The following is a 17,043-nucleotide window of genomic DNA, read 5'->3' as shown; positions in this document are numbered from 1 at the left end:
AGAAGTCTGTTCGAGCAAAATCAGAGTGCGTAAACACCAAAATAATCAAATATCCATGCATGCTGTCTCAGGGTAATATATTGTTTAGGCACTCCCAGGTAAGTTCCCCGGATCCTTCTATAAACCCTGAACGTTCTGAACCCTGAAAAGCAAAACCATGTACGAGTGCAATGCCATCCATCCTTGAAGATCGGTATGGGAGCAAACTACCCTATGCAAGAAGCATGACTCCAATTTCTCCAATGCCGGCTATGCTTGTTTCGCGTAGAATCATATCCTCGAGCGGTAGCCGAGGATTTGGGGGGTATAGTACAAATGGCACCAAACCAGCGTCGTTTTTAGGCAAATCATCTAGTCATCGTCGACATCTCGGTGGCGAGCGAGCACCTTGCGCTTGAACTCCTCCATGTCCTTGTCCCACAACTCGGCGGCTTCTCCGTTCAGGGGCGAGGCACTATTTTGCGTATTAGCAGGCAAGAATCTTGATACACGTATCGATATAGAGAAAAAAAACCACGTACTTGTTGGGCTCGCCCAGAAGACTTTGCAGACTCAGAAGTACAGTCTGAATGTTGTATGCAGCAGTCCACTTATCCTTCAGGATATCCAGGCAGATACGACCGGAGAAGTCAAAGTTAGGGTGGTAGATAGGCGTCTTGAAAAGGACTGTCGGTGGCGCGTAAGGGTAGTTGTTGGGGAATGCGAACGTGAGCTTGAAGGTCAGGCCAGCATAGGGCGTGTCGTCAGGGCCCTCAATGGTGGCCGTCCAGGACAGCAGGTTGCCATCGGCTGAGGGAAAGGCAGACACGCCGGGAGCTGGAGATGTCATCAACTGCATGAGCTCTGTTTGCAGTCTGAAACAAAACCGTATCAGTAGTATAAACTTCGTGGGTAGTCTCGGGTGTGAGGCGACGCTACGTACCGCTTCGTCACGCTCTGAGCATCAGGTCCTTTTCGCGATCCGCCGAGCTTAGCGGCCTGGACGCTGCCGGGCGCAGAGTTCTGGCTGTTTTCCGACTCGAAATCCATCTTGGATAATCTATATGGGCTGTGGCCGACGTGTAGACTTTTTCAAGGCCAGTATTGTATTGCTTCGGAGAGATGTCTCTCAGTGTTCGAGCGACAATGGCACGACTGGACAAAGATGACAGCCGTTGAAACTGGCTTGCTTCAATCGGGGGCGGCTGGGCCGAAAGAAAGAGACAATCTTCTGGAATGACAATGGTTGTTAGTTTTGATTCGAAACGGCCTTAAAGAAACCAAAGTCGAGGACTACAGGCCGTACATGGAAGGAGAGAAAAATCAAAGGCGGGAATCGAGTAGTTTGGATATGTATCGACGACGACATGCAGATATGGCTGGGAGAATAGCACGAACCTTATGAGACCAACGGTCCTACGCAGGAAATCAGAACAAGAAGAGAACGGATACGCCCGGGAAACTTGCAATTGAGGTTAGCTTGAGGCTGGGAGGAAAAGAAAGACAGAAGAAGTCGATCAACAAGTCCAACAAGTGGTGTGGTCGGTAGGGTAGCAGGGGAGAAGATCGGTTGTCTCTCCGGTCAACCACCTCCTCTTCGAGCTGCAGTCTATTTGCCAATCGCGCGTCAACAAGCAGCAGCCTATGGCAACCGCGATAAGATCTGGGAGGGGCAGGGATGAGACAGGGAATAGGACTAGCGCCAAGGGGCCTACAAGTAAATCTAAATGGTTTTTGGTGGGGTCTGGCTGCCTGCCAATTAACTGATCCATGATGGCACCAGGCGCCCTTAGACAAAACATTGAGGACTCGCTACTTCATTTACATCCAGTCAAAATCTTTTTTAATTGAGAATACGCGACAGAATCGCGTAACGCAGCGAGAATGGTGAGTAGTTCGCGTCGGGTTTGGCGATGGCCTCGTCTCTACAAGTAGAAGCCACTACTACTTGAAGAACCACTTGGGCAACCCTTTTGGGACTCCCTAATGAGCGGGGTGCCTGTCTCACCGTTCACCGCACGCACACACAGACCAGAGCAGCTACTAACGCGCTATCATGCTACAGTCCCAACTTGATCCCCTTCCAAAGGACCTGCCCTTCCGAATCATCTCCAAGACCATCGGAAGGGGCGCCTATGCCTCGTCAGTATTGCCAGTCTAACATGCAGAACATCATCTGGAATCCCGACTAATACAATAGTTCCATACGCGTAGCATCAAGAAGGCGGCCCCACTGGACACACCCACTCCTGTCTTCGCAGTGAAGCTTATACACAAGGGCTATGCCGTCCAAAAAGGCCGGATATCTGCCAAGCAGATCGCCATGGAAGTTTCATTGCACTCGCACATTGGACAACATCCCAACGTGATCGAGTGGTTTGCAACTGGCGAAGACTCGGTCTGGCGTTGGATAGCCATGGAGTATGCAGAAGGTGGCGACTTATTCGACAAGATCGAGGCCGATGTGGGGGTGACTGAAGACATCGCTCACCTCTACTTCTTGCAGCTGGTTAGCGGAGTGAGCTTTATGCATTCCAAGGGAGTCGCCCATCGCGATCTCAAACCAGAGAACATACTGATGTCGGAGAGCGGAAACCTGAAACTGGCTGATTTCGGCATGGCGACCATGTTCGAGTACAAGGGCCAGCACAAGCTGAGCACTACCATGTGCGGCAGCCCACCGTACATTGCGCCTGAAGTCTTGACCAGTGGCAGGACCGACAAGAAATCGGGCGAGGTGACAAAATATGCAGCTGAGCTGACAGACATGTGGTCCTGCGGCGTCATATTGTTCGTCCTGCTAGTTGGCAATACGCCATGGGACCAGCCGACTAAGGATAGCTGGGAGTTCCAGGAGTATGTGCGAACGAATGGCCGCAGCACCGATAACCTGTGGGGGAGAATACCATCCGACGCACTATCCCTCCTTCGCGGTATGATGAACATCGAGGCGAAGAAGCGATTCTCGTTTGCGCAGATCCGTCAGCACCCATGGTATACTCGTCACAACAGGTTCCTCGCAGCGAACGGGCAAATTTCGGATCCCCTCAATTTGGCCACTCAGATGCTTGAGAACCTCCGCATCGACTTCAGTCAGCAACCATCATCCTCACAGCGACACTCACAACCGGCCGCGACTGGTGATGCTATGGATATTGATCCAGCCCCTGTGTTTGACTACAAGACACCGGCTACACAGCCAGAAACACCTATCCACGACGTGCTCTTCGACTGGGAACGCCCCCAATTGCGAACTATAGGAGCTCACAATGTCTCGTTTACTCAGCCAACATCCCGTGCGGATGCGGGCGCTTACACCTCGCACACGCAGTCGCCGAGTCTGGTTGAGGCATTGGCTGAAGAACCGTCCATATCGCAGTTCTCTTCAACGCCGGGTGTGGCAATAACGCTGACGCAGAAGGCCCGACAATTTCGTGACATTGTACCTGCGCATGGGTTCACGCGCTTCTTCTCCCCTATGCCTCCCCAACTCCTCGTGCAAATGCTCAGCGATGCCCTTCATAACCTGAACGTGCCACTGCCCTCGGGTACTCCGTACATCGGGCAGAGCGATCATATTACGACTCTGAGGGTGAAGACTTCGGACGGACGACGGCAAGGTCTATACGGAGAGATTATGGTTGACAAATACTACCTGCCTGAGTCGCAAGAACTGTTGGAGGTACGCTTCGTGAAGACAAAAGGTGATCCGCTAGAATGGCGACGTTTCTTCAAGAATGTGGTACTGCTCTGCAAAGATGGTGTTTATAAGCCGGATGCTTAGGAGGGCGCCCGGTCTCGTCTCGACCAGGGGTAAGTGCATTCGCTTTCCACGGTTGCATTGGGGTATGTATTAATTATTGGCTCACTACATGTATGTATGTAGATTCATTGGCAAGGAGTTTTTGTGCTAGAGGTTCTGGCTAAGGCGGAGGCATTGGCCTGATTGTGTAATAATGGCACGGATATACACTAGGTTTCCAGTAAGCCCTTTCTAGTGTAGATGAATAGCATAGCACATAGTCGTAAGTAACGTGTCTCGCTGCTAACGCTGATTCCAGTGGTAGGCAAACCGTTCAGATGGGCAGCCGCTGAAGTAAAATTCTCCCTGGGGGTAATATCTATACGAGGTGTTTGTTCCTCGCTTCGCCATAAGCCTTGTTGGGTATGAATCCCGCGAGAATGCATCTTTTTTTCATGGTCCATCCAAGACGCCATCTATTTGCCTGTTACCCTTCTGTTAAACAAGATTACTCTTTATCGTTGATTATTAATTTTGGTATTTCCCCCCGTTGTTTCGATTTCTTGTTAAATGCCTACTCTCGTTTGGTAAAGACAAGCTGGCAGCCGTCCTAAATCACGGATTAGTTCTGAGTATCTTGCAACCAGAAAGATACAGGTAGTAGTATCAAGACGCCAAGAAGGGGGCCAGCGTACCATGGGAAACAAGGTGGCAAACACTCTGATTTCCTCCGAACGGGGCGTGGGGTGGTGCACGAAGTCGATGTCCAACGCCGCCTTGCCGATCATGTGCGCCATCTGCAGCGGCACGTAGGAGCGCGCCAGGCAGTCGTGGGGTCCCGCGCCGAACACGAGCCAGTTCTTGGTCTTGGACTCGGCGTCGCCGCTGATCCAGCGCTCGGGGTCGAAGGTCTCGGGGTCCCGGTAGACCGCCGGGTCGTGCAGGGCCGGGTAGCACGACGGGATGACCATGGCGCCCTTGCCGACCGTGTAGTCGGGCGTGATGGGGAATTTCTTGGTCGCGACGTAGGGCACGAAGATGACGGGCGGCCGGTAGCGCAGCAGCTCCTTGACCACGGCGCGCGTGTAGGGTAGCGCCGGGTACATGTCGAGGTCGAAGGGCCGGCGGCGGTCGCCGCCGCGCGCCGCGAGGTTCTCGGCGCGCACGCGGGCCACCATCTCGGGCCGCTGCGCCAGCACCTGGAAGAGCCAGGTCGTGGCGCTGCTCGAGGCGTCCTGCGACGCGAACAGGAAGGTGAAGAGGGTGCGGCCGATCTCGACGTCGGAGAAGACGGGGATCAAGTTCGGCGGCTTCTCCGCGTCCGTCTCGCCGGCGGCGACGCGCTCCCGGTACCGCTCGCACGCCAGCATGTGCAGGACCCACTGGTCGACGACGCAGGTCGGCTCCGCACCGCGCGCCATGTTTTCCTTGCAGGCGGCGGCGCAGCGGGCAAAGTCGACCTGGCAGGAGTCGGCGACGCGCTTGCCGCGCCACGGCTTGGTGCCGGGGATGTACATGGAGAGGGGACGTTGACGAGCTCGAGGGCGGCGGTGACGAGGTAGAAGTCATTGGCAATGCGCTGGACCGCGTCCTGCGAGATGTAGTTGCCGAAGAAGGTACGGAGAGAGAGCGCGCAGTTGATCTCGCGGAAGCGGACCATGAAAGCAGTCGGCTTGCCATCGTTGGCCTTGCTGTCCGCGACGAACTGGGAGAAGAACTGGTCGTAGATGGACTCCTGCACGGGCAGGTACGTCGCGATGGCCTTGTTGGTGAAGAGGCCGGAGAGCCCCTTGCGGTACTCTACATGCTCTTTGCCCTGCTTGAAGACCCAGGCTTTCGGGCTCATGATGTCTTCTGCGATAGGCACAATGCAGGGCTTTAGGTAGGCCGGGACTTGAAGATCCTATGCGCAAGGTCCCTGTCGGAAGCCAAAACGACGAACCTGTTGTTGAGACTGTTTAGTACCTGGGCCTAAATGCCGACATCATATGGCGAACTTACTTATGGAAGATGGATACACAGCTCAGGGGGCCACTGGCCCATTGTTGCATATAGCCTTCCCATTTTGGGTGAATTGCCTGAATGAAGGGTCCTATGAAGGGTACCTTGAATGAAGGGCCGGCAATCGATCCTTTCTGTATGATGTAACTACCTGCTAACGTGTAAGTGGGATGTGGGAAGAACGGTTTATTGACGTTTAGGGATTTACATTGATCGTACGCGACCAAGGCAAGCAGAATGGTCAGGGCGATCTTCCAGAAACCGAGGTCCGCGATATATCTGGACGTAAAACTCTCCAGTTGGCCTGTCAGAGTCTGTTGGACCTTCTCGGTCGCATTAGCGTAAGAAGATGGCAGGATACTGCCACCCTGGACAATGAAAGCCATGATGGGTTTAGACTAGGATGAAGTCGCCCAAATACCAACGCTGGAAGCTAAAACTTCACCCAGAGACACTGGAGCCTGTATCAGTTAAGACAAAGAGCAAGACACTGCGCTTAGAGGACATGTGTCCTTTCTTATATATGGATATATGGATGGGATGTAAGTGCTATCAGGATTCCAAGCAGTCCCAGCAGTGGGTCCTGATTGACATTGAACAGTCCATTTTGCGGCCCGGAAGCGAGTTTGATCTCGCTACGGCCCTCATATTTGCAACTGTGCCTGTTTCTCCCTTCTGTAGCAGCAGGGGCAGCGGTGTCATCAGCCTACCTCATCGATAGAAGTCGACAACGGCATCTCGGAAAAGAGAGGGGCTAGCCGGAAGAGGTTTAGTCTCCGATGAGACCCCTTCCAGTAGCCATTCGCTCGGATATTTGCTCTCAGTCTGCACGTCTGCACGTCTGCCCTTCGTTGTGCCCCCCTTTTCCTTCTCTCGCCGCAGAAGCTCGGAGTCTAGTCCTCTTCTGGCCTAGTTTTACCTTAACCCCCAATAACCCGCAGTTGCGAAGTTAGTTTAGGCAAGCCTGGGTAGGTATCAAATGTGACTGTGGCATTCGACATCCCGTAAGCAGCAGCAACCGGCCCAGCGCGATTTCCTGTCCATTGAGTGACGAATTCGCTTTTTGACTTCGTACATGTTCATCATTGAGGTGGTCCAGTCTTTTCCAACTTTCCACTTGCTTGCACTTCCCTGGAGCGGTCTGCAGATTCGTTACTCCGTACCGACTTACTCAACCCTGTTACCCGGAATTGCTAGGGATGACAGCAGCAGCAGCAGCAAAATGAGCACTACGGTAGGGGCTGCTCTGCTCGCTAGCGCCTACCACACATCCCACCACATCTGCATCCGGCTTGCGCGAACCACTTCATGATGCGAAGAACCCTCCGGAGGTCTTGCGAAGCTTGCGCCAAGTCCAAGCTCAGCTGCGACCTCCGCACACCGCAATGTTCCCGTTGCCTCAAAAGGAAGGCCACTTGCTCATACGCAAATGAGCCTCTGACTTCGCCTGCCGAATCCCAGTCCCCAGAGTCGCCGGCTTCTCCCACTCGTAACGGCCACGACTGGACTCTTGTCACTCATGATGTGCCGATGCTGGCGGTCCGGAACCAAGCTCCGGAATCACCCATCTCCGAACAGCTGATAGTATCACTACCCACGAGCATCACTTCACTCGACCCCTTTGATTCGTTTCCGAGGACCCGTCTACCACGGCAGCATGTACAACGGTTGATATATCACTGTAAGATTGCGAAACGTTGTTCTAATCTTGTTACTTGTCTATGCTCATTTACCGGCCACTTGCTAAACGTGCTCTCAGTCTTATCCAAAATCGCTTTTCAATATTACCCACTAGACCTCAGCGCGGACTCCAACCCATTCATCGTCTCATGGTGGCCTGTTGCTCTGGAAGACCCGGCATTGTTCCACGTGTCTTTGCAAACAGCATCATTGGACGAAGAGCTAGCTGCCCAGAAAGGCTTCCCCATATCCGAGATGCTCATGGCAGATTCTCTGTCACTGGTGAGACAGAAGATCGGAAATCCCACGTCAGCCATCGAAGATGCAACCATGGATAGTGTTGTCACATTGGCCGCCATCGAAGTGAGACCCCCCTTTTGATCTTGTTGCCAACTGGCCGGGCTAACCGTACAAAACAACGAAGCACGGGAAGCGGAACTTTCAGATCAGCAAGCTACACATCACTGGTATAATACGAATGGTGAGAATGCGAGGCGGGATCAACGAGTTAAAGCTTGCGAGCCCCTTGACAGCACGGATGGTTGCCTGGTAAGTCATGTATTACTCGAACCCGACTGGACGATACTAATGTGACTATGTGCCTAGGGTATGTCTGATTGTCACAGGTTCTCCGCAATTTCCAGTCCAGGATGATGAGGGCTGTGGGGATGGGCTCAGCCCTATATCACAGTGGCGCTCTACCCCTATAGAGCCGGAAGTCCTGTCCATCCAAGCTCCTGATTTGGAATCTCACATACACGTCATCCTAGTCCGCCTAAATCAGGTTGGCCGAGAGTCACAAAGTGCAGGCTTATCGACAACTGACCTTCATGACTTGACCTGCTACGTCATTCATAGGCTATTGCTTTTACCGTGTCAGACGGATCAGTATTCTCAGTCTACGACAATATCGGAATGCATCCGGCACGCTGTGGTCCTTTATATGTTCATCATACATGGGCCAACCTATTTCCCGCATACGGCGATGATGAATGGCATCATACCTCAGCTCAAGAGCGGGCTTGAAATACTACTTGCAATGGGCCGCAAGCACGACGAGGTGTTGTTGTGGCTGGTCTCGGTGGGTCTTGTGGCCTCTGTCGACACCGCAGAGCATCAGTGGTTCAGAACACGAGCGGCAGAAAGCACGCTGGTTCTGGGGTTGTACACTTGGGAAGATGTGCTCGCTCAAATGAGGGTCGTTCTCTGGCTAGATACGCCCCTTGGGTCGTCCTTCAGACGAAAGTGGGAGGAAATACTTTTCAATACCGACTAATGTACTTGGACATCTAGAGAAATACTACAAGCCATATACCTATGTACTTCTACAGTGGGCATATATAGTAAATAAAAAACATATAAAAAGGTGGTTACAAGTTCAGCCACCAGTTCTGGCGGGTTCGGACTTCTTGTCTAAATAGATACCTAATTAGGTGTGAACAAAGCCAAGTGTTATATATAAGATACCTCGATGGGCTTAGACGTATGAAGCACATAAAAAGGTAAGTATGAAATATGCTCGCTACCGGACTCGAACCAGTATCCCCTTATCACTTCTTAGAGTCAAGGTGCTTTACCATCAAGCTAAACGAGCCTGTTGCGAGCTTGTGTCAGTGTATACTCGGCGATCACCTTATTGCCTGCTATTAGTTTAAGTGACGGTGTCGGCCTTTTTGCGAGTCGAGTTTTAAGTCTGTGGTGGGATTCACAGCACCTCACACGGTATGCCAAGTCCGTAAGCGCCTACTTTGGAGGTCTTGGGCCAGGTTGCTATATAATTGTGTTAAACGGCGCTCGTACTAGGGGGAACTCGCCCGGGGCTGTAGTTACATTATGCAGCATAAGCAGACCGGTCCAGGTAGCAGAGCTCGAGACTGCAGAATTCGCCCCCATTCCCAGATTTATTGAATATGGACGTCGGAGGATATTATATCGGCCGCATAGGAGCCACCTGCCTCAGGTAAGGCCTTTTATTAGACGGCTGATGAGGCTGTGTACTCTCCCCATCGCTTACTGTATGTTGTGTAAGCTGAGCAAACAGATGAAGTTCCGGCCATGGCAGTGTCTTACATCGTATCCATGTAGTGGATCTAGTCACTCCGACACATGATGCAAGATGATGACAAGTCAATGTCTCAAAGCAAAAGCCTTTGTAAATATCCATATTATCAATAAAGGATGCCATATGTATCTTTACGCGTGGCAATGGCGGAATTTCGGGAACAGACAACCCATCAGAGTCAGTGAGCAAACAAGATGCTTTGTGCAGTTTACAAGAGACAAAGGACAGAATAACGTTCTGGCCCTTTCGGGCATCTCGCTAATATTAAATCCCAGGAGCAGCCGGCTCAGGAGCCGAATATAGTAATGTCAGGATATAGTAATTTATGGGGCAATTGCTTATGCTATCAATGCATAATTGCTGCATAAGCGCGTAATGCTATTTGTGTCAGTCTATGCTTGTCTCCATGAGTTGACCCCATTTTATCCCAGCTTCTCCAGCATGGGGGGATGGACGAAAAGGGCGGACGCTACACATGGCATTGAACCAAACACCCGTCACCACTGATCGATGATCGACATAAGATCAAGCGATCGGATAATTAGGAGTTGCAGTACACGGGCAGAAACAGGGCGACACGAAACGCTCTGTGGTCCTGGCCATTTAGCTGCCAGAGTTGGTGTTATGATTCAGAGCTCGGATGGGCAAGCAAATGCAATCAGCTTGTTTGACCAGCTGACTGGCGTAATGTTATCTTACATACTTCTCTTGAATCTTCAGCATGCAAAAGAGAAAAGAAAGGAAGAAGTGCCGGCGGTAACAGGCTGTAATAGATTGAAGGGGTAGGGGGCTACATACGGTCTTACAGGTACGTCCAAAAGGAGGCACACGAGGCACACTTGGCCCAACACGAGTCAAGATGGGTTAAATGCTCACCTATTAATAACGAAGAGGGAAGCCGGCGTTTCATGCGCGGCAGCTGTCTGCGAATGCCCGCATTGGAGGAGGAAGCTTGGCAACTGGGGAGGACCCGGTTCTGGCCCGTGGGCGTACAGGCTAACCGCTACTGTAGGTACTGCGAGTTAGTGGCCACATGTACCTGATTGCGTAGCCCGTGGTGCGCAGTAAGCGTAACCGCAGTGGGGAGTAGGTACTGTTGCACGCAGCGGTACGCCCGCAACACCCCAACACGGCGGTTCTTGGTCATCCAATCATTCGGGTTTGGCTGGGGTGAAGTGTTAATCTATTCGCGAGAAGCTCGATTGGCTCTCGTGCGTCGTCGCTACGTCCTCCGTTCGGCCCCTCCTTACCAGACCTACCAGAATGACCGTCTGGAACCCCTTCCCCCTGCTTTTGGACCCCTGTTCATCAGTCCTTGTTGGACCAGGCGGATGCCCGGATTTGGCCTGTCGATCCATCTGCGGCAACGCTCGTCATTCGGTTTTCACCAAGTACCCATCGGTCGAGCCAGCCAAACACCTCTTTGGCGGGGGGCTATGCTACGAGTGCCATGGCGATTGTTCAATGTATTCAACGTTGGTTGTTGGCTTATTTTAAATTCATGACAATGCTCATTCCTCTCGATTCCATTCCCTCTTGTTGCTCTTTCTGACTGACCTTGCCATTCTTTTGTACCATCCAGTCAATCACTTTTGCCTTCCTCTCGTTCTTCCTTGTCCGTTCTGTTCACGCTTGTATTCACTAGATGCTGGCAGAGCCATACGCACATAAACCATACCCTTCCAGTCTCTTCTGCCCAGTAGCAGCTTCGATTCTCACCACCAACCTACATACCTTGGACTTCTTTGTTTCATTACTTTAAGGCACCCCTGAGTACCATATTCGCTTAGTAAACTTCATTGCTTGAAACACATACCCACACCAAGATGGGAAACATTGCTCGCATCGGACTGGCTGCGGCCCTGGCTTCCACCACCACCGCCTACACTCTCGCCGCAGACAATGATATCACCATCAAGGACACGGCCGACCAGATCGCCAAGGGTCTCTTCGATACTTACTACGACGCCGCCGCCACCACTGGACAGTTCAAACAGCCCCAGAGCTGGTTTTGGTGGCTCTCGGGCACCGCCTGGAACGGCCTGCTCGACTACACCCTCCTGACCAACGACACCACCTACAAGCAGCCCCTCCTGGACGCCCTGGCCAAGAACGTCGGCGAGAAATACGACTTTGTCCCCGCCTCGCAGGCTAGCTGGGAGGCCAATGACGACCAGGCCTACTGGGTTTACAACGCCCTCACTGCCATGGAGTACAACTTCGACCCCCTGCCCTGTCCCGGTGGTGGCTCTTCGCCTTGCGAGACGGCGTGGGTGAAGATCGGCAGCAATGCATTTGACCGCTTCGTGAGCCGCTGGACTGCGGACGCTGGAACCTGCAATGGCGGCTTGAAGTGGCAGTTCGACCCTGCGGCCAAGGGTTACGGTAAGCAAGCAGTCTATGGTTTTAGCTTAAGAACGATGATGGCTAATGAAAAATTACAGATTACAAGAACTCCGTGACGAATGGGGGCTTCTTCCAGACCGCTGCCAGACTCGCGCGGTACACTGGGGACCAGAAGTACGCCGACTGGGCCAACAAGGTCTGGGACTGGTCTACTGGCGTCGGCTTCGTCACCGCCGACTTCCACGTCGTCGACGGCGCCGGTGATGCCGGCAGCGACAACTGCACCAAGAAGGACAAGAACGAATGGACCTACAACAGCGCCACCTACATGATGGGCGCCGCCAACATGTTCGCCTACACCAACGGCGACAAGGTGTGGGAGCAGCGGGTCCAGGGCCTCGTCAACACGGCCAAGGCCCAGTTCTTCACCGAGGACGGCATCATGCGCGAGGCCTGCGAGGCCAGCAACAAGTGCAACACCGACAACACCAGCTTCAAGTCCAGCCTGGCGCGCTGGATGGGCCGGACCGCCGTCCTCGTTCCCAGCGTCCGCCAGACCATCACCGACCTCCTCGAGAAGAGCGCGACGGCCGCCGCCAAGACCTGCAGCGGCGCGGCCTGCGGCAACCTCTGGACCGCCAGCACCCCGTTGGCCGGGAAGCAGGACTTCGGCACCCAGCTCAGCGCCCTCGAGATCGTGCAGAGCCTGCTGGTCCTGGATGCGCCCCTGAAGCTGGCCACGGCTCAAGGTGCTCAATACCCCACGCCCGCTCAGCCCTCTGAAACTCCCCAGCCCCGGATCAAGTTCTCGAAGAGTGTCCACCAGAAGGCGTAAAAGGCTTCATGGCTACAGGATTTATCCCCTGTAAACTTATTATAAACAACGAGTAACGGCCAGAATATCATCACATGGATATTTGTGTAAAACATATGATCAATAGGGAGGCGTAGTAGGTCTGGAAAAAACTTCGAGGGTTTTAGATTATTTTCTCCCGTATCACAGCGGCGTTTTCAGTGTCATAGACGAGCAGATCTCGGAACATCAAAGACACATTTCTATTCTGCCGTACATGGCTCTAAATTAACTCTTCGTGAATATTAGTGTATTATTTATGAATCTTATTGTATGAGTATGCAGAAGAATATTTTTGATCTGGGAACTCGCGAAGCGAGTAGAGTCAAAAATGATTGGTTTAGTGCAGAACTGGCCAGCCCATCACATCCCCGACGAACTAATTGAGGAGAAGAAGGTAATGAGAGTGGTAACAAGAAAGAAAAAGCTGAACGGGACGTAAGAGAATCTCCCTTTCTTCTTTCCTACAAACCCTTTTTGGCCAGAGAATGGAAAATACACCGGTCGACAGACGAGGGGCGGAGGGGACGACGCGACCATAGGACGGCACAAGGGGGGTGTACCGGGGAGCCGATAACGACAAAGGCATCTTATATTACTGCGAAGGGGAACAAAGGTATGACCGGCGGGGAAGGTTGTCCGTTTGCAGTGAAGAAAGGACAAAGAAGACGGGAGAAGGTACGCATATTAACACAGGAGTGTTGTGCTTCGAATTGGTCGTGAGGTAGGGAAACGCAACGGAGACCGAGTGCGATAGGAACCAGTAACGAGGAACCAACAGGATACATGATGCCTTGTGAGTGCACGACGACCAGACCACCTGAAGGTGGCGGCTAATGGGAGCGTAGTGACAGCGGAACAGTACGATCGAGTCTATGAGCGACTGGGGGAGCAGCAACGCGGGGCCGTCGACAACGCGTTGGAACTCTACCGGGAAGGGCGTGTGACCAAGGCGGTCTCTTTCTTTCTCGAGAACAGTGGGCTGGGTCTGCAAGAGAACGAGCTGGCACCCGTGATTCTGTCTTCGTACGCGAGGGACGAAGGGGCGTTCCGGCGGGCCATGCTTGAGTTCTTCACGGTGGAGATACAGGCAGTGGAACAGAGCTAGGAACATCTACACGCACGAAAGGGGTGTTTCATAACTTTGCTATATGTTGACGTTAGCCCAGCTGACTATAGAGGCACTTGTGATACATTCAGATGGAAACTTGTTCTTAAGTTGCGAAGGCATTGGATAGAAACCCTATTTTTGTGCTCGTTGGCTGTTTAGGGGTAATTTTCACCCTGTTATGTATCTTTCGATTTTGTGAAGGTGACTCAGTATAGACTTAGTCTCCTCTCTAGCTTTTTTTAAAAGAGTGGCAATGGAAAAAAATGCACCAGTAGCCGCAGGGCCCATTGGGAACTCAGGTACGAGTCCTGAAAACCACGATACTAAGAATAACCAGGAAGGGAGGCGTGGTCTTGTTAATAACCACTTGGAGACAACGCCTGTCAAGCACTGTCACTCATGGTAGACAAAAGCGTTATTGGAAATAATGGGCTTTGGATCTATAAGGGTTGAATGCTTCTTGAAGAGGAATTAAAAAAGAATCTCTCTGTGTTGTCCTCAGGGGGGCTTGTCAGGTATTCGAACCCCGGGTCGGAAGTTGGCCGTACAAAAAAAAGCACAAGATCTCGGCTCACCTGGTCAACTACCACTCGACGAGGCTCGATTCCGACAGATCAATTCAGGGTAGAAAACAGTGTTATTAGGATTCATATGGTTTGGCTGGCTCTATAGAAACTGCATCTTCAATGTAAAAAACCACAAATTTCTTTCGAAGCTTCAGGCTTATTAGGGATTCGAAACCTGCACCGACAGGTAAGTAAAACCCATAAGCAATGAAAAAAGGAACATCTGATTAATCGAACCACTCGGTGAGATGGCAATTAACCAGATGCTGAAAGAATCAAGACATTTTAGGCTTTATAAGGTGATTTAATCCTATGATAGGGGTAGGGCGAAGCCCGACACTCCCTCACCGGGGTAAGGATTACAAGCGACATGTGCATCTACTACAAAGACAGCGCAGGTAACACGATGCCCATGGGATGTTGCTGTTATCACATACCGTCTCAACCCTAGTCGAGAAACCCGTATAGAATAGTAGCAATGTATGATCCCCTAGGGGCTAACCAGCCCCCTCGATATTATGAAGCATACAGTCATTGTTACATGGATCAACCAAACTCAGCGTGCTCTTCACTTCTGTCCAATACCGGTTGAAACAAAAAGTGAAGCATCTATTGGTGTCATTGGCGGTGATTTTGTCCCCTATTCCTGTCATTATTTATCCCATTACTACGTTTTCCGTCTATCCAACTATGGGCACGCAATCCACTTCTTCCTTAGCCCCCTTTAATAACTGAAGTTTACACTAGCCCCGGCCCTAGGCTTCTAAAGATGGCCTCGGTCTCCGCCGGCATCCTCAGCACGCCGGCCCGGCTCAGGGCCAGGTCCGCCAGCATGGGCTCCTGGCGGCAGAGCCCCTGCGCCGAGTCGACGCCCCAGCTCTCGATCTCCTCCAAGACCTTCCAGCACAGCGCCTGCCACAGCACGCCGTGGCCGTCGCCGCCGTGCCGCACAAAGGCCTCGTAGTCGGCCGCGGGCCACGCGGCCTCCCACATCTTCTCGACGTACGCGTGGCACATCTCGTGCACCAGCGCCCGCACCAGGTGCTCGATGCTGTAGTGGCCGCCGTCGTCGGGGCTGCGCAGCACGAGCCCGATGCGCAGCCGCCGCCGGCGCCGCAGCGACTTGGCGCTCCGGCAGAGCAGGCTGGTCCAGACCGTCGCGCCAGGGTGCTCGTCGTACTCGACTTCTTCTTCGTTCTCGTCCTCGTCTTCCCTTCCGTTTCTGTCGCCACTACGGCAGCAGCCACGACCAACACCAAAACCATTACCACCACCACCACCACAGCTAAGACCACGACAGCGCTTGCTTAGACCGCTGCCACAGCCACCAGAGGAGAATGCGTGCCGGCGGACTCCCAGGTAGCGACGCAGGCCGCCGCACCATGCTGAGGGCATGGACTCGAAGATGTCGAGGCGGACGCGCTCGCAAGGCCTGGTCCGGAAGCCATGGCAGCGGTACTTCAACCGCAGCATGCCCTCAAAGAAGAGGATGTCCAGGCACTCGTACAGACGGCGCAGGTCGCGGACCAGCTGCGTGCGCACCTCATAGTCGGCGTATTGATGTAGCGCGGTGCGCTCCCAGCTGTGTAGGATATGAATGATGACCTTGTGCTGGTAGTCAATGTGAAACTTGCCTCTGCCAGAATTATACGACGGCTTGGGCTTGGGGGTGGTGGTCCCCAACCCCATCCCCGCCTCTGCTGGTGCAGTAGTGTCGTCGTTATCGCCAAGGCTGAAGAATTTGGTGGTGTAGGTGTAGAGGTGGTAGACGTCATCGAATAAGCCCGTAAAGGGCTCTGTCATGACGCTGGCGCTCCGAGGAGACATTGCGCATGATTCTGTGGTTGTGAACGAATGGGTGAATGATTGCGTCTTGATGGCTCGTGAGTGACCCTGAAAAGTTTTATGTGAGGTTTAACCAGGAGTAATTTGGTGTTGACAGTGGCGACTTGACGAACGCCTCCCAAAGCTTGTGATATATAGCAACGGGGGTGTCAGATGAGATGGCTGCGCTCTTAGCGTTGGTGTTCTCCAGATTCCTAGTAGTAAATGGTTCCCGCGAGGAGATTTCAGTCGCCATATAAACCAATTTAAGAGTATGTTTGACTCAAGCTGGTCTTTGCTGCATTGCACTGGTACTTTGATATACTGGGTTGAACCCAACAGACCAGTGTCGAAGAAAGAAAACAGCCCGCCGTCAACATACAACTGGCTTGCTCATATAGAACCTGGTTGTGACCACATGGTTCGACTGGGTTGTGGCATTGTCAGAATAAACCGTTTTTCGCTCTTCTTCCTTCTTCAGGGGGGCGCTTCGGGGTTCGCAGAGGAGGTGGCCCATTACTCTAATCAGCGATTGATCGGATGTGACGAGAATTAGTCCAGCGCCATTTGCATCCTGTATATTTGCTTATTTTATGTATTTGTGACGCGAGGTATTCTCAGCTGCGCTGTGTGTTCTGAGACATCCGTGGTTGCTTTTCAGTTCTACTTGATCAAGTAATGATTTCTAGACAGGACAACGCACCAGGTCCTGACCGAGGAATAAAGCTTTGCTGTCGTGATACTGTAGATTCAATATCAGCTGTAGATGGCACGAAGGAGGGCAAGAGTTTGTGAACGGTAACGGTCGGGGGTTTCAATGATTGGTTCGCTTGAGCGGTGCCGGTGCCGGTGCCTTTAGCCCCCTGATGGTTTAGTGCT

At 52.5% G+C, this 17,043-nt stretch overlaps 7 protein-coding genes across 7 annotated transcripts; 4 read left to right on the top strand and 3 right to left on the bottom strand.

Annotated features, from left to right (window-relative positions):
• Window positions 1–351: 351 nt before the first annotated feature.
• PG994_009256 (ubiquitin-conjugating enzyme E2 C) lies at window positions 352–1,029 on the bottom strand (the record flags this gene model as incomplete). The annotated part of the gene is made up of 3 exons (XM_066860665.1): window positions 352–454; window positions 522–854; window positions 923–1,029. The coding sequence occupies 3 exons, from the start codon at window positions 1,027–1,029 to the stop codon at window positions 352–354; spliced, it is 543 nt and encodes a 180-aa protein (XP_066714254.1).
• Window positions 1,030–2,035: 1,006 nt separating this feature from the next.
• Window positions 2,036–3,763, top strand: PG994_009255 (Chk1 protein kinase; the record flags this gene model as incomplete). Its single annotated transcript, XM_066860664.1, has 2 exons — window positions 2,036–2,121; window positions 2,194–3,763. 2 exons carry the CDS (start codon window positions 2,036–2,038, stop codon window positions 3,761–3,763), a joined length of 1,656 nt encoding a protein of 551 aa, XP_066714253.1.
• Window positions 3,764–4,295: 532 nt separating this feature from the next.
• On the bottom strand, window positions 4,296–6,108 carry PG994_009254 (Cytochrome P450; the record flags this gene model as incomplete). Its single annotated transcript, XM_066860663.1, has 4 exons — window positions 4,296–4,331; window positions 4,417–5,217; window positions 5,250–5,614; window positions 5,931–6,108. The coding sequence occupies 4 exons, from the start codon at window positions 6,106–6,108 to the stop codon at window positions 4,296–4,298; spliced, it is 1,380 nt and encodes a 459-aa protein (XP_066714252.1).
• Window positions 6,109–7,033: 925 nt separating this feature from the next.
• Window positions 7,034–8,678, top strand: PG994_009253 (uncharacterized protein; the record flags this gene model as incomplete). Its single annotated transcript, XM_066860662.1, has 4 exons — window positions 7,034–7,403; window positions 7,482–7,765; window positions 7,848–7,951; window positions 8,009–8,678. 4 exons carry the CDS (start codon window positions 7,034–7,036, stop codon window positions 8,676–8,678), a joined length of 1,428 nt encoding a protein of 475 aa, XP_066714251.1.
• Window positions 8,679–11,290: 2,612 nt separating this feature from the next.
• PG994_009252 (mannan endo-1-6-alpha-mannosidase DCW1) lies at window positions 11,291–12,645 on the top strand (the record flags this gene model as incomplete). Its single annotated transcript, XM_066860661.1, has 2 exons — window positions 11,291–11,849; window positions 11,909–12,645. 2 exons carry the CDS (start codon window positions 11,291–11,293, stop codon window positions 12,643–12,645), a joined length of 1,296 nt encoding a protein of 431 aa, XP_066714250.1.
• Window positions 12,646–13,452: 807 nt separating this feature from the next.
• Window positions 13,453–13,771, top strand: PG994_009251 (uncharacterized protein; the record flags this gene model as incomplete). The annotated part of the gene is made up of 2 exons (XM_066860660.1): window positions 13,453–13,459; window positions 13,512–13,771. The coding sequence occupies 2 exons, from the start codon at window positions 13,453–13,455 to the stop codon at window positions 13,769–13,771; spliced, it is 267 nt and encodes an 88-aa protein (XP_066714249.1).
• Window positions 13,772–15,078: 1,307 nt separating this feature from the next.
• Window positions 15,079–16,167, bottom strand: PG994_009250 (uncharacterized protein; the record flags this gene model as incomplete). The annotated part of the gene is made up of 1 exon (XM_066860659.1): window positions 15,079–16,167. The coding sequence occupies one exon, from the start codon at window positions 16,165–16,167 to the stop codon at window positions 15,079–15,081; it is 1,089 nt and encodes a 362-aa protein (XP_066714248.1).
• Between the last annotated feature and the right edge of the window lie 876 nt (window positions 16,168–17,043).

Source organism: Apiospora phragmitis (genome assembly GCF_038363925.1).
Source record: "Apiospora phragmitis strain CBS 135458 chromosome Unknown utg000008l:1.0-3514335.0:1.0-3519231.0, whole genome shotgun sequence".
Classification (NCBI taxonomy): Eukaryota; Fungi; Ascomycota; class Sordariomycetes; order Amphisphaeriales; family Apiosporaceae; genus Apiospora; species Apiospora phragmitis.
The sequence above is the reverse complement of the archived record's forward strand: the minus strand, read 5'-3'. Positions and strand labels throughout refer to the sequence as shown.